Consider the following 15637-nt stretch of genomic DNA (forward strand, 5'->3'; position numbering starts at 1 on the left):
TTGCTGACTCTGACCATCGGGATCTTGGAGCCATATGTTTGGTGCTGACTCTGACAGGGCTGGGTCAGATCCAAGGTCTTTAGATCAGTTACTTTTTCTCTCTCAGCACTTTGGCGATGGAGCATTTGGCACTGGTGTCTGCCTCTGAGCTTGGTTGCTCAGCATCCAGAGTTGAGCCACCTTTGGGAGTTTTGGCTCTCCAGGTGAGGCTCCCCGGATCTGTGTCTACTTAGGTTTTCGAGGAGTACTTCCTTTGCCTAATGAGAAGACTTAGTCTATCAATATTGAATCCAACCCTCTTCCCATAGGATTTTCCAAGGTACAGAGCCCTACTCTTCTTGTCTCATCAGGACAGCCTGTTTCCAGAAGACTTGAACCAACTCTGTTGTATGAGACTGTGTCATTTTCTGAGTCCTCCCCTGAACAGCACAGAGAGGAGGTACACAAGAAACATAGGTGCAGAAGAAAACACTTAATTACCCCGAGGAATCTTTCACTACCAAAATTAATTTTGATGAAGTGGAAGGTTCTTCCAGATCCCTCCCTTGAGGCTGTCTTATTCTGGGAAATTCTCAAACTTTTCAGTCAGAAAGGGGAATGGTCTTCCCCAAAACCTTCCCCAGAAGAATCAGTTTTTCTTGAGGGTTTTGTTTTGATTCTGCCCCATCTAGATCTTGGGTGGTTCTCCTGGCAGTTGAGACAGTAGACCTGATCTCTTAATGGGCATGAAAGGAACCAGACACAGCTGAACCAATCCCCAAAAGCCCAGCAAGTTATTGGTTGCTCTCAAAGACCATCCCATTGGAGCAAAGGATAACAGTACATTCTTCTGCAAGTTCCTTTTTAGTGGCTGCCACCACTACCATTGAAAGTTCCTCTGTTCTTCCACCAAACAGAGAATTCCATGCGTTGGACAGATTTGGTAAGTCTGTCTACACCTACTCTACTTTTTTGGTGAGTCTACTTAATTATTTGACATGTCACATGTTTTCAGAGAGACTTGACCAGGGAGCTGAACCCTGTATGTGGATCAAAAAAATCTATTGCTTCACAGTTGGCAGCCCTTCAATCCATATCCAGTGTCTCTATGTGCTTTATCTCCAGCAACATGCACGGTGCATCTAGGGCAGCTGGCACAGGCATTATCATCAGGAGGCATGCCTGAATGTGGCTGTGCGACTTTGTGGAACATTTCAAGACATTCTTTGTCTATACCTCCAATGATGGATCAACCCTGTTGGTCATAAAGTTAAGGAGACTATCTCAAGGAGTGAGAAAAATGGAAAATTCCTTTCTGCCATAGAGATCAAATTCTGAACTCCACAAAAGACTTTCTTCAGAAACCGGAAAGGAAGAAGGGAATTTGGCTTCAGAAATCTGTGGGTTTCACACCCAACACTGCTGGAGAAACAAGCCCCCGAGGCAGAGGGTGGAACTGTTGTAATGGATGCTGCCCCAGGGGCAGAGTTGATCCACAAAATCAAGGCTTCAGAGAATCCTTTTCAGTGCTCCTGAACATTTGCCTGACCCTTGCACTTGGGAGACAGTTTGGGGATGGGGTGCTTATCCTTGCACCTAACTATCTGGGTGTCTATTACTCAATACAAATGCTTGCAAAGGATCATTATCAGAAGGTATTTCATTCCCTTTCATACCCTTCCTCTACCCCCAAAAAAACTTCCTGATGGCCCACCCTCACAAAAGTTATTTAAGAGGATCCATCAGACCAGAGTGGATCCAAATTTTACTCAGCGTTGTTTATAGTACCAAAGAAAAACTGGGACCTGAGGCCAATTTTGGAACTAAGCCACCTGAACAAATTTGTGAAGCAGACAAAATGCCGTGGATGGTTACGGTTCAGTCCATACTTCATTTACTAAAGAAAGAATGACTGAATGTGCTCAATAAATCTACAGGATACCTACTTTTATATTAAAATTGATAGGGGCTCCAGGAAGTTTTTCCTCTTCTGTCTGGGAGCTAGTCATTTCCGATTCAGAGCTCTGCCCTTTGGTCTCACAACAGCCCTTTGTTTTTTACCAAGTGTATGGTAGTAGTGGCATTTCGTCTACAACTGCAGGGATTTGGAGTATTCCCGTATCTGAATGACTGGCTCATCATCACTCCTATCATGAATCTACTCATTCAATCCAGAGACTCCTTGCTCCAACTGTGTACATATCTGGGAATAGCAGTAAATTTATCAAAATCCAAGCCACAGCCAGTACAGTCTTTGGAATTTGTTGGAGCACATCCGGACACACAACTTTAGATAGCAAAGCTTCCACACACAAGAATTACTTTCCTCCATCAACAAGCACAAGATGTCTTATCCTGTCAGAAATCACCAGCAAGAATAATTCTTCACTTTCTGGTATCAGTGGGAGCTTCTGTTATGCTAGTACTTCTAGTCCTGTGTTATATGCGGGAACGTCGGTGGCCAATTAGAAAACAGCCCTTGTCTTTCCAAGTGTCACTGATGAGGATTTGCAGACTATACATACAGTGGTGGCTGGAATCTCCACAGGTACTGCAAGGATGAGCCTTTATTCTTCCTTCTCTCCAAACCATGATGACCACAGACTCTTCCCATCTGGGGTGGGGGTGGGTGGAACATTACTTTGGAAATACTATTTAAGAGCAGTCTACACATTGATATTCTGGAGATGAGACCAGTTCTAGTGTTTCAGGCCTTTCAGGACTCTCTCCCTTTAGGTGTGATCGCTCTCCAGACAACATGGCAGCTTGATACATTAACAAACAGGGAGGAAGCAGATGTTATCTGTTGTGTCGAGAGGCAATGAGAGTGTGGCAATAGGCAACAGCTTCTGATAACAACTCACATTCCAGGGAAATCTAGTATTCTAGTGGAATCTAGTATTCTAGTTCAGCAGGTTGATCCTACTTTCTCTTGAGTGGGCCTGCAACCCTATGATAATGGAGCAGATTTTCAGCATTTGAGGCTGATCTTGCTGCTCTCTTCTTCCCACAACACCAAATGCAACAAGTCTGTTGCTCTAATTGTGTGCGCTGAGGGAGAATACACCAGGCATTGATGGTGTATCAACCATACTCTTTATTAAATCCAAAACAAACTGTAAAATCCAAATAAACTCTACCAACAAGTATCCAGTAAAAAACAGTTAAGAGCTTTTCCCAAATTTTCATTACCAGGGACTTCATCAGAACAAATCCTGTTTGACGTCACTTCCTTATATTCCTTCAATGCTACACACGTTTTTTTTTTTTTTTTTGTTTATAAGTTTTTTTATGCAAGCAACATTTCATTTTGGATATCTTTGCACTAATTCCCCACCAGGGGGTGTTGCTCAGGGGTGCTCTGACACAATATTGCCACCCCCAGACTTCTTTCACACTGGCTATCTTTGTGTATGTTATTTGTACCAAGAAAAGGGCATTCTTTTTTGCCCACAATCTCAAGATCTCATTCCACTAGATCAGTAGCTTCCTCTTCGGCCTATTATTCTAGAGTGCCAATTGATGACATTTGTGCTGTGGCTACCTGGTCCAGGATTCGTACTTTCATTTCACATTATAAATTTGACATGCATTCCAGACGTGTAGAGCCTCTTTTGGTTCAGTGGTTCTCTGAAATATTCTTCAATAAGGCCACCCAAGTGATAACGTAGTTGGTGGGGTCTGTCCCATTAGTTGAAGAACTGATGGAAAATACAACATTAGATACATATGTTATGTAGTCACCATAATAATAGATTTGTGTTGTCTGCTTCCGTCCTTCCTCAGCTCCCCACCCCCCTTTTATTTTTGGTTTATATTTTGTTTGCAAGTATCACACTTAGATGAACTTGTCTGGTTTAGCCTTAGCTCTTGGGGGATGTTTCACAACTCCATTTGCTTATGTCAGATTGTTTCTTTGTTATATATTGTATTCGTGATGTTCGTGTTACCCTGCTGCAGTCATCACACTTGGGTTATCCTGCCGTTAGGCGGTCCCGCAGTCGGCCCGAATTCCAAAGTCTTGGTCCAGCGCCGGTTGCTGTCGCTTCTTCCCTGACGTTAGTGCGCCAGGGGTATATAAGAGGCATCCAACGCCATTTTCTTCAGTCTTTCTTGCCGCACGGTGCCCGAAGCAGAAGCAGTTTGCAAGTGCCAGTCGGCCGACACCTGAGATTTTCGATTTGAATTTCAGTCCGAAGTCTTCATTAAAGCTAAGTACCCCATTGGGGAACATTTTCTTGCCTCAGTCCGATGTCAGAAAAAGTTAACAATTGCATTTCTTGTGGGAAGCAAATACCTCATAAGGACTTCCATTCCTATTGTATTCCTTGCCTAGGCCCAGACCACGACGTCACAGGTTGTCGGTTTTGCGCTAGGTTTAATAAATGAACTATCAAACGCCGTTTTGACTTTGCACGGCATTACTCTGGTAGGAAATTTAATTATATTATGCTGTCGGAGCAACTGACGACCGCCATTCATAAAAAACGCAAGGATAAGGACAGGCAGCCTAGGAATAAGCCAGACACTGAGGTCTCAGTTGGGCCTGTCGCCGGTTCTCCAGTTTTCAGTGTGGCACCTACACAGCCCCTGACGACCACAGAACTAGAACCTCAGACAGCTGCAGATTCCCAAGTGGAGTCCACTAGGCTGACGCAGCCATCTACCGACACCGGAGCAGAACTAAACACTGGTGCAACGGAAACACCTTCGGTTGCAGAAGGTGTCTTCAGACCGACTACACTCACCATTAAATCTTATGCTAAACTTAAAACTCCTTTAAAACCAAAGAAAACTGTACATCAGTCTACAGTTCAAGGCCTCATGCTTAAGAAACAGATGCTTAAGATGGCTGAAGATTTGATTACCCATATCAGGGGTTCCCATCCCCCTCCTGATAAAAGACCAAGACAAGAGGAGGATTATGCATCCTCTGACCAGGTTTCTCTCTCCTCAGATTCTTCTGAGGAACAGGATTACACTTTACCAGCTTATGAGGATTCTGATGCTGAAGATTCTATTCCCTCGGCATCTCCCCCTGAAGACTACTCCTTTGGGGAAACTTTACATACCTTGAGGGAACATTTCCACTGCGAAGGCCAGGATTACTCAGATTCTAAGAAAAGGCTCCGAGAGTTCCTTTTACTACCCCAGCACATACCTCTTACTATCCCTCCTGTTTTAGATATTGTGGATGATGTTTACTTGGAGTTTAGTTTAAATCCAGACTCTCTACCTCCTGCTCCAGCCAAACCAGACAGATACTACAGAGTACCTGACTCACACAAATTCCTTTATAAAAGCCCTGTAGTTGACCCAGAAACAATTTCCCAGGGTCCGAAGGGAGCAAAAGCTTCTATGGCTAAAAATCCTGTGCCCTCTGAAAGGGATTCCAGAGCCCTAGATAGATGGGGAAAGAAAATATACATCTCCTTTGAACAGCAAACAAACCAGCAAAAGTCCAGCAAGTAACCACAGGAAAAACAATGTAAAAAACCAAAACTCCCAACCCCCCATGGCTGTGTGTAATACGAAAAAGTTTATTCCACCATACAGAATACACAAGATATATAAAAATATACATCTCAGCAACTCTGGCTATGAGAGCATTAAATTGCCAGTTTCACATGTTGAAATATCAGCAATTCCTTATGTCTCAGTTAAAACAAAAAATGAGCACACATTCAGGACAGCCTGAATTCAAGGAAATGTAGAATCTGTTGCATGCAGCTGAACAGGTGGGCAAACATACTTTACAATGCGGATTTGACTCATTGGAAGCTTCCTGTAGAGCAGCTGTTACTGGCTCTGTCATACATAGACATGCTTGGTTAAAAGAACAAACCCTCCCTGACCATGTTAAAGCAAAATTATTGGATGCACCTTTACAACAGGATGTATTATTTGGTGTCAAAGCCGAAGAGGTTTTAAAGAAAATGGAGGATAAGGCAAAGTCTATGCAAACGGTCAAGGATTTTTTGCAGGTACAACCCCCTCGTTTCAGCAGAAATTGGCCAACAAAAAACTGGTCCTTTCCAGCTTCAGACAGATCACAGAGGGGCAAATACAGATGCCCAAGGGGCAGAGGCCAGTCACAGGGCCCTTACAAACCTCGCCAATGGGGTTCTGCTACCCAGAAAGGAGGAGAAGACAGGCCCCAGGCTAGCAGAAGACAAACACAATGACTCTATCCTCAAACTACCAAGCAAATCTCTCCTGGCAACTCCCTTGGAAGGAAAACTAGCATTTTTTGCAGACATCTGGCACATCATCACAAAAGACAAATGGGTTCTAAACATTGTTTCTGAAGGATACAGATTCCACTTTCATACCTTACCAAGGATCAAAGGAATGCCAAACCTGCCACCAAGTCAATGGGCAGAGGCACAAAAACAAATTACGGCTCTCATGAACATGAGAGCCATTCAACAGGTACCTGTACAGGATCAAGGACCAGGATTTTACTCAAGACTCTTCCTAGTCCCAAGAAAGGACAAAGCATGGAGACCCATTCTGGATCTTTCAATTCTGAACACCTATCTGCAAGTACCAAAATTCAAGATGCTAACACTACAGCAGCTTCTTCCCATGCTGGGCAAGAATGCTTGGCTAGTCACTTTGGACCTCAAGGAGGCATACCTGCATGTCCCTATCGGACAAAATTGCAGAATATACCTCCGCTTCATTGCAGGTTCAATGCATTATCAATTCTCTGCACTGCCCTTTGGCTTATCTACTGCGCCCAGGGTCTTCACAAAATGCCTGGCACCAGTAATTGCATACTGCAGACAAAAAGGAATTCAAATATACCCATACCTGGACGACTGCCTTATTCAAGCAGAAAGCAAGGACATTCTTTTAAAGCATCTGGCATTTGTCAAACACCTTCTAAGTTGCCTAGGGTACACAGTAAACGAAAAGAAATCAAAACTAGTACCCTCACAAAACATAATATTCCTGGGTGCCAGCTTGAATACAACGGCCCAGATGGTTTATCTCATGCCAGACAAGCAACGACAACTGTTTCAATATTTCAAAATAATGGCAACAAAGACCCAACTCCCTGCAAGAAAAATTCTGCAGGCCTTGGGATTCATGGCATCTTGCATACTACTAATACCATTTGCAAAACTGCATATGAGGAAATTACAATGGTACCTGAAAAGTGTATGCACAGCCACAGCTTGGAAACAATGATATACCACTCATTCCCTGCCTTCAACAGGAGTTTCTCTGGTGGGCACAGGCATGTTACCTCAACAAGGGTCAGCCTTTTACCTTACCCACAGCCAGGCAAACTATGACAACAGATGCATCTGACTATGCCTGGGGTGCACACATGGCAGGGCAGTGCATTCAGGGCAGATGGACTACAGATCAGAGACACCTGCATATCAATCAAAAAGAAATGCTGCAGTGCAGAATGCCCTAACAGCTTTCAAGGACCTTCTACACCCAGGACAACTACTAATAAAGACGGACAATACCACAGTTATGTGGTACATAAACAAGCAAGGGGGCACACATTCCTACCCTCTATGCAGGCAAGCAATGACCTTGTGGAACACTGCACTGTCTTACCAGGTTCAATTACAAGCACAATTCCTGCCAGGAAAGAAAAACACATTGGCAGACAACCTAAGCAGAAACATCATGGATCCACACGAATGGAAACTAGATCCACAAGTATTTGCAATGATAGTTCAAAATTGGGGACGCCCAGACATAGATCTGTTTGCCAGCCCCCACAACCACCAACTTCAAAAATTTTGCACAAGGACCTTCCATCCACAAGCTTGGAAAGTGGACGCCCTCTCATTCAGTTGGAAAACATTAACAGTGTATGCCTTCCCTCCACTGCCTCTTCTAGCAAAGGTTCTGCTGAAAGTCAGATTAGAGAGGCCACAAATGATACTCGTTGCACCAGACTGGCCACGCCAGCATTGGTACCCAATTTTAAGGAACATGGCCCACGGCCCACCATGGATTTTGCCACAAATTCCTCACCTGCTCACCCAGCGAGACCATCAGATTCTACACAGCCAGCTCAAGACTTTAAACCTGGCTGCATGGCAAATTATCTAAACAACCAGCCAACACCTTTATCCAAAGCTGTTATGGATGTCATTCTGGAGGCCAGGAGGCCCAGCACCAGGAAAACCTATTCAGACAAATGGAAAAGATTTTGCGCCTGGAACCAGGCTAAAGGCCTAAACCCCCTTGATCCAAACATCCCTCAGATTCTGCAATACTTAACTGAGATGTTACACAAAGGACTTTCCTTTTCATCTATTAAGATCCACGCCTCAGCAATTTCAGCTCATTACAGCACGGATCCTCCTTTATTTTCACATCCACTCCTAAGACAGTTCCTCAGAGGGGCTAAGAACTTAAGACCGCCAAGGAGAGCTCCAATACCTACTTGGGATCTCAACTTTGTTCTGGAAAAGCTTACACTGCCGCCCTTTGAACCAGCATTTTCAGCTGATTTAAAATTTCTTTCATGGAAAACTGCCCTACTACAAGCAATAACCTCAGCTAGAAGAGTCTCAGAGCTACAGACACTAATGGCAGTGGAACCTTTTATCATTTTTCATCAAGACAGAGTCTCTCTACGAACAAATCCTTCCTTTATGCCAAAGGTGGTATCCAGTGTGGCCCTAAACCAAACCATTCACTTGCCCACCTTCTTCCCAAATCCTCAGAACAAAGGAGAAAGACTCCTGCACTCTTTGGACATTCATAGGCAATTACGTTACTACTTGGATAAAACTAAGGCTTTCAGAAAAACTGACCAGCTTTTTGTAGCCTATGCTACAGGATCACAAGGAAAAGCTATCTCAAAACAGACCATTTCAAAATGGATAGGGCACTGCATACGTTTCTGCTTCACACATCATGGGAAACCAGTACCTGCTAACATTAGGTCCCACTCCACCAGGGCTACAGCTACATTAGCAGCCTTTCTCAGGGGAGTGCCAACCAAGGATATTCTGGAAGCTGCTACTTGGAGGTCGGTGCACACCTTCACCAAACACTATCACTTATCTCTATACTCTAAGACTAGAGCTGGTTTTGCCACTGCAGTTTTGCAGGGCCTACTAGCTTCTTCTAACCCTGTTTGACTCCACCTCCCATGCTTAGCTTTGGGATTCAAGCCAAGTGTGATGACTGCAGCAGGCTAACACGATGAACATAGTACAGTTTTGTACCTACCATAAATGTAGATGTTCGAGTGTTCACCCTGCTGCAGTCCAGGTTACCCTCCCTCCATCCCCTCTGAACTAGCTGAACTTATCTCTACCACTTTATCCTATACTACCTCTGTGGTGTATTTGCTTGTGCCTAAGGGTTTTGTTTGATTTTTATATAGCCATATGTGTATATATATATATATATATATATATATATATATATATATATATATATTTTTTTTTTTTTTTTTGCCTACCTATTGGGGGCACCTGACATCTGGGGCAAGAAAAACTGAAGAAAATGGCATCGGATGCCTCTTATATACCCCTGGCGCACTGACGTCAGGGAAGAAGCGACAGCAACCGACGCCGGACCAAGACTTTGGAATTCAGGCCGACTGCGGGACCGCCTGACGGCAGGATAACCCAAGTGTGATGACTGCAGCAGGGTGAACACTCGAACATCTACATTTATAGTAGGTACAAAACTGTACTTTTTCTTTCTTGTGGGCTATCTCAATCTGCGGTAGCTTGCTTAAGCGCACAGGGATTATGGATAAGGGGAGGAACTTGAGCACTGGTGCCAAAGCTTGGAAGTGGCCCAAGCTTGTTCTGACAACAGATATGAGACCATTCATTGAGGAAGGATGGAAATGGATAACACATCTGTTGTTATGGTAAAACCATAACTTTCGTTTTTGATTTTGTAGTGCCTCTTTTGTGAAACCCAGTGATACTTCAGCTTCTATATTTCTTGTTCACATCAGTTGTTCACCTTAAAGTCATCGGATAAGGACTACTGCAGGTCTTTTCTTCTTTTGTTGTTACTATAGTTTCCTGTGTGTTTGTTTACTGTTTTGAATGCCTCTTGGAGATATTTTACATTGCATTGTTGTTACACTGCCATGTCCAACACTTTTTTTTTTTTTTTTTTAATTTGGCTGGTCCTTCTCTTTGAAACCACCTAACTCTTTCCTAGCCATCAATGAATCTCTTTTCCCTTCTGTCTTGCAAACCCTGCAACACCCCAAGTCAGTTATGGTTACTCTTCCAAGAGAAAGCTACCTTAACAGTATTCCATTTTTATAATCAACACTTGCGGTGATGTTGAGGATCAGATTCTGTAATAACACATCTGTTGGGGAATCTGCTTTTCTTTGCCCTATCCTAATTTCCTTTTTAGACTGCTTGCTTAAGCTTGCATTAGCCCCTTGCCACATTTGCTTTTTCATGAACAGCTTTGAACAAGTTGTTCTCATGCAGACCGCAGATATATAGTTTGTTGCCAAGACTGCATTCTTTTCTTCATCATGGGGCACTAATGCAGTAGACAAATTCATATTTACTGCATTAATAAGACTCCATCAGTAGTCATGAATTCTTCCTCTCCTGGTTGGTTCTCTAGGTATAAGTTCATCCAATTCTGCCAAATATTTTTGTTTTCTATTTCTCCTTTTGTAGTAACCTTACTGGATTATTTTGTTTAGCCAGCAACCTGTTTTGCCCAATTGGTCCATTTGTTCTAGGAGAACAGGAATTGGGTATTCTTTATTTGGGCAAGAGCCATACAGCTTATTCATTCCTGCATAGGAACTCTCATCAGCCCTCCTTTCCCCATTGAGATTTGGGTAGTGGGGAGCAGCCCAGGTTGTTGGTCCGGGAAGAACTCCTCCTCCCTTGGGGACTCCCTTTCGCCCTGCATTTGCCATCTTTGAGGGAGAATGGTCTTTCTGCATGCTTGTTTCCCCTCAGCTTAGTGCAATTTAACTAAGGTGTTGTGAGCTTGGCCATCTTGAAACAATACTGAGTAAACACCTAGTGCTCCTGATAGACACCACCTTTGCAGTGAGTTAGATCCTCCTCACTTCATCCCCCTCTACTCCCCCCCAGGATGGGCAAACTAGTAGTAGTTGCTCACAAACCTCCAGTCCAGCCAGTTCCTACAGTCGTCCAAGCCACTAGTCAATCTAAGTTGTGTGTGGTGCAGTCTGTTTTTTTCCCTTTATGCCAGGAGCTGGTCAACATCAGAGATGTTTGGATATAATGATAAATTCCTTTATATGTGACTGTATCACATGTAAAGACTGTAGCCGTCTCCGTTACTCCTTTGGCTTATACAGCATAGAGGTGCTGTAAGAAGTCAAGAGCTAGGAATTCTTGAGGCAGGTGCATCTCCTTATCTGTGCGTCAGAGACTTTGCACCATTGGCTGAGTCAGAACGTGCATGACATGATTGCAAGATCAAACAATTGAACCAGCCACAGAGATGCCACCTGAAGGAGTTCTTATATCTTTTATTTATTTATTTTTTATTTATTTTTATTTTACATTTGTTTACCGGGAAAGTCCGACTGGACACAGGTCCAATTTCAGTGGAGGCCCGGGGAGAAAAGCTTCACATTACAATACATTACATTTGAGTAAAAAGAAGTAGAACATACATACATATGGCATATATGCACATCAGGACAACATGCTGGTGATTCACAAACATACATATAGCATATATACACACAACAGGACATCATGTTGGTGATTAACATTTCTTACAGTAGACAATCAGAGGTACATTTTTTTTCTTTTGCAGTTATAAGTTTTGTAAGGTAAATGTATATGGGTTTGGAAGCTTTCAGGGGAGAAACAGTTTATACATAGCTGTACCCTGACACATTCTCTTGGTATGGATTAGCGTGGTGAGTGGCATGAGCATAACCAGTTACTTAGATAGTGGGTTTTCAGGAGTTTTTTGAATTGACTAAAGGAGGTGGTAGAAGTTATTTGGCTTGGTAGTGTGTTCATAGGTAGGAACTAGGCTATTGGCCTTAGAGCCTATATAAGCCTAGCCAAATGGTACCCTGGCTTTTGCCACCCAAGAAAATTATTTTTCTGTACCCCTGTCAAGCAGAGCCACAGAAGTGATCCTCAGGGTGAATTTCCTATCTCCCATCCAATCATCAATATTTTTCTTGAAGAGTGCTAATGAGGAGATTTGTTTGATATTAATAGGTAGTTTGTTCCAGAGTACGGGAAGTCTCTGGGACAGAAATCTATCCCTCCAGCATGTTCTGTTTATTGTGGTGACAAGGTTTAGGTCCCTAGAGCATGTAGCTCAGAGGGATTGGGATTTCTTTAAGTGGAGCATGTCCAACAGCTCTGGGTTTGACATAGCTTCGTATGTTAGGCAGAGATCGCCTCTGAGTAGGTGATATGCGACAGAGTAAAGCTGGAGTTTTTTGAGGCTGTCTGTGTAGGGCATCTCTTTGAGGCCAGTAATCCTCTTTCTGAGGTTTTTCTGTGGCCTTTCACTGAAACCTGTGTTCCAGGTTTTGGCAATGGTGTTGGCAAAGAGGGACTTACCAGCTTTGTTTTTATGTTTGATGACAGTTATGAGGTTCTGGTTAATAGATCTTAAGGCTCTGGAGGGAATGTGGGGCTGAATTAAGTGCTGAAGTGCTTGAGTTAGCAGAGGAAGGTAGTAGAGTTTGCGCGCTGTAGAGATTTGATTGAGCAGAAGTATATGAGGCAACTCAAGCCAGTTGAGTTTCTTAAGGGATAGACAGTGATGGGACCTATATGAGACTTTAGTAGCAAACTTGGCAATCTTGTTGTAGCAAGATTCCATTTTATTTAGATCAGTTTGGCGGAGATCGGTCAAGATGGGAGAGGCACAGAGGAGGGTGGATAGAAGATGAGTTCTTGCTATGGTTACTTTGGTGGGATTTGTCATAAACTGTTTGTTCCTGTAGAGGAGACCAAGTTTTTTTATTAACTTTCTTAATGGTTTGTGCTATGTGGATGTCGAACCTCAGGTTATTGTCTATTTCTGTGCCTAGCAGTTTAGTGTGTGTGTGGTTGGGGTGATTTGAATGTTTTCTTTGGAGCTAATGGTGAAATTATTATTTAGGGGAGGAGCTCTGCCAGGGCTGAAAATAATTTGTTTTTTTTTTTTGGGATTAAGAAGAAGTTTGATGTTAGTGAATCAAGTTTCGGCTAGGGTGAAGTTATTTTGGGTAAGGGTTTGCAGTTCACTAAGGGTAGGGGCAGCACATATGAGGGTAGTGTCATCTACATATTGTACAATTGAGGCAGTGGGAGAGGATGAAGAGATCTGATTTGTAAATAGAGAGAACAACAGTGGGCCAAGGATGGATCCTGGAGGACTCCTATGGTTACTGGTAACAGGGGGGACAATTGGTCCTGCCATAGGACTGCTTCCTGACGGGCAGATAAGTAGCTGTTGAACCATGATATAGAGGAGGGACTTGTATTTAGGGTGGATAGGGTATCAAGAAGCAGACTGTGGTTTACCATGTCAAAGGCTTTTGATAGGTCTAAGAATATGGAAGAAACAAATAGACCCTTGTTTATGTGGTGGTTAACTATGTTGGTGAATGATAGTAGTGCTGTTGTAGTGCTATCGGAAGGTCTAAAGCCGTGCTGGGATATGGAGAGTAGGTTGTTATTCTGGAGGTACTGTATTAGTTGAGTATGAACAACTCTTTTTAATATTTTGGATAAAGGTGATAGGATTGCTATTGGGTGATAGTTGGTGAGCTGTAAGGAGTTGCTTCCCTTGTGCAGTGGAATTGTATATGATGTTTTCCATGAGGTGGGGACTTTGCATTTTGAGAGAGATCTGTTTATGAGAATAGAGACAGGATAGGCTATAGCTTCAGCTGAGATCCGAAGGAAGTCTTCTGGCAGCTTATCAGCTGCTAGAGTGGTTGGTTTAAGTTTACCAAAGTGTTTAGATATTGATTTGGTGGATACAGAGTGGAGGTGAAAATTGGGGCTATTGTTTTGTATATTGGGGTGGATTGGGATAGTTATTGGTGTGGGGCTGCTAGTACTATTTTGGGCATTGGCAAGGGTCTGGACTGTTTCGGTAAAGAATTTGTTAAACTGAGTAGGAATGTTTTCATGGTTATTTGGAAGCACAGGGGTTGGAGTCGTGGACTTTCCTGGATGCAGTATACCATTTATTGAGGCCCTCTTAAAGATTAACTGATGTAGTGCATACTCATGTTTCTTTTTTACAAAACCATTTAGTTTTGTGAATGAGCACTCTTATAGCCTGGGCAGCTTTGCTGTATTCGGTTCAAAGTCTTTTATATTGTAATCTTTCTGTTGTTGAGTGTAAAAGGTGTTCATTTTTGTAGGACCAGACTTTTTTTTTTTTTTTTGGTTTAATATGTTGTTTGTTTTGCAAACTTGTCTTACTAAAACTTCATTTTCTCCACTGTTATAGTTCAGACCGTAATAGAATATGTTTAAATTTTGTAGCAGAATATTGAAAAATGGCAGCTAATTTTGTCTGTGTTTTTAACCAAATGACTCCTCGAGAAGTGGCATACCACAGAGGAACTCCACACCTGATGGTGGTGGTGGTGATAGTAATTTACACAGTAAACATTTGGTACTTATTAAGACTTGTTAATACTTATTCTGCCTTTTTTTTTCTATTGGAAAAGTAATATGGTCAGGGTTGTACTTGCCAGTCATGTTCCCCTGTATATCTTTTATATTTGATCATTTAAATTTTAAAGAGCCCAGAAGGGCATCCAGTCTTTTGAAGAGTGGACATATTTTATAAAGTCAGAAATTGCAGTTTTGCATGATTCTCATATTCTGGACTTCTTGAGTAACATGTTAAATGAGCTAATTCTGAATATTTTCATTTAGGATACATGTGAAAAGCTAGCAAAATCAAATGCTGCACTCATGGATAGTGCCGAACAGCTCAAACAAGTGTTGGAAGCAGAAAAGTCTAAAAGACAGCAACAAGATGATGCAGTAAGTAGACTTCAATGCATTCTTGCAATACAGAATTGTATTTTCAAATGTATAAAACTTCTTAGTTAAACAGTGTTTAGTGAGTTTGTTATTTTGGGCCAAGCTTGTTGTCATTCCTGATTGCCCACTGCCTACTGAGTTTTTATAAAAATGTGTCTGGGTACTTTGAACCACAGTATGGAGTTCTAGGTCATATTTTACTCTACCTCTGGGAGAGAGGAGAAATATCTTCAAGTACAGCTCAATTTTCTTCCTCAGTAGTAGTACCCACAAGGATTATGCATTCAACTGTTTTGGTTGCCGAACAATTTTTCCTATCTTTTCCTGCTCCTCCACCACTAATCTTTATCCCTTCTTGCACTTAGTGATCTATTTATTCCTCAAGTCAGCGACTAAACGCACAGCGAGGAGTGAAGTTAATCACAACAAAAGTTTATTGAGCATTTTTGTCAGAATGTATCCAGTGACTACATCAGAATAGCCTACTCAAGTAAGCCAGAACTTCAAACTCCCACCCCAAGTCACGTGTTCCATTACAACCAATGAAACATGTTACTGATTTAAAAAGCTACTACGTGATATGTAAAAAAATAACTAAATAGTAAAATATAATTAACTTACTAAACATAACCTAATATCAACATTTAATAATAAAAAGTTTTTTTTTTTAA

At 42.3% G+C, this 15637-nt stretch overlaps 1 protein-coding gene across 1 annotated transcript in view; it reads left to right on the forward strand.

The window, feature by feature from the left end:
* The window catches only part of LOC122804407 (melanoma inhibitory activity protein 2-like), a 1673436-nt gene that overhangs the window by 94883 nt on the left and 1562916 nt on the right, over positions 1–15637 (forward strand). Inside the window, exon 4 of the mRNA XM_044074238.1 lies at positions 14856–14966. Coding sequence (XP_043930173.1) covers positions 14856–14966 — 111 coding nt within the window. The remainder of the gene's footprint in view (positions 1–14855; positions 14967–15637) is intronic.

This window comes from Protopterus annectens, chromosome 6.part0, assembly GCF_019279795.1.
Source record: "Protopterus annectens isolate FY-2018-M chromosome 6.part0, PAN1.0, whole genome shotgun sequence".
Classification (NCBI taxonomy): domain Eukaryota; kingdom Metazoa; phylum Chordata; order Ceratodontiformes; family Protopteridae; genus Protopterus; species Protopterus annectens.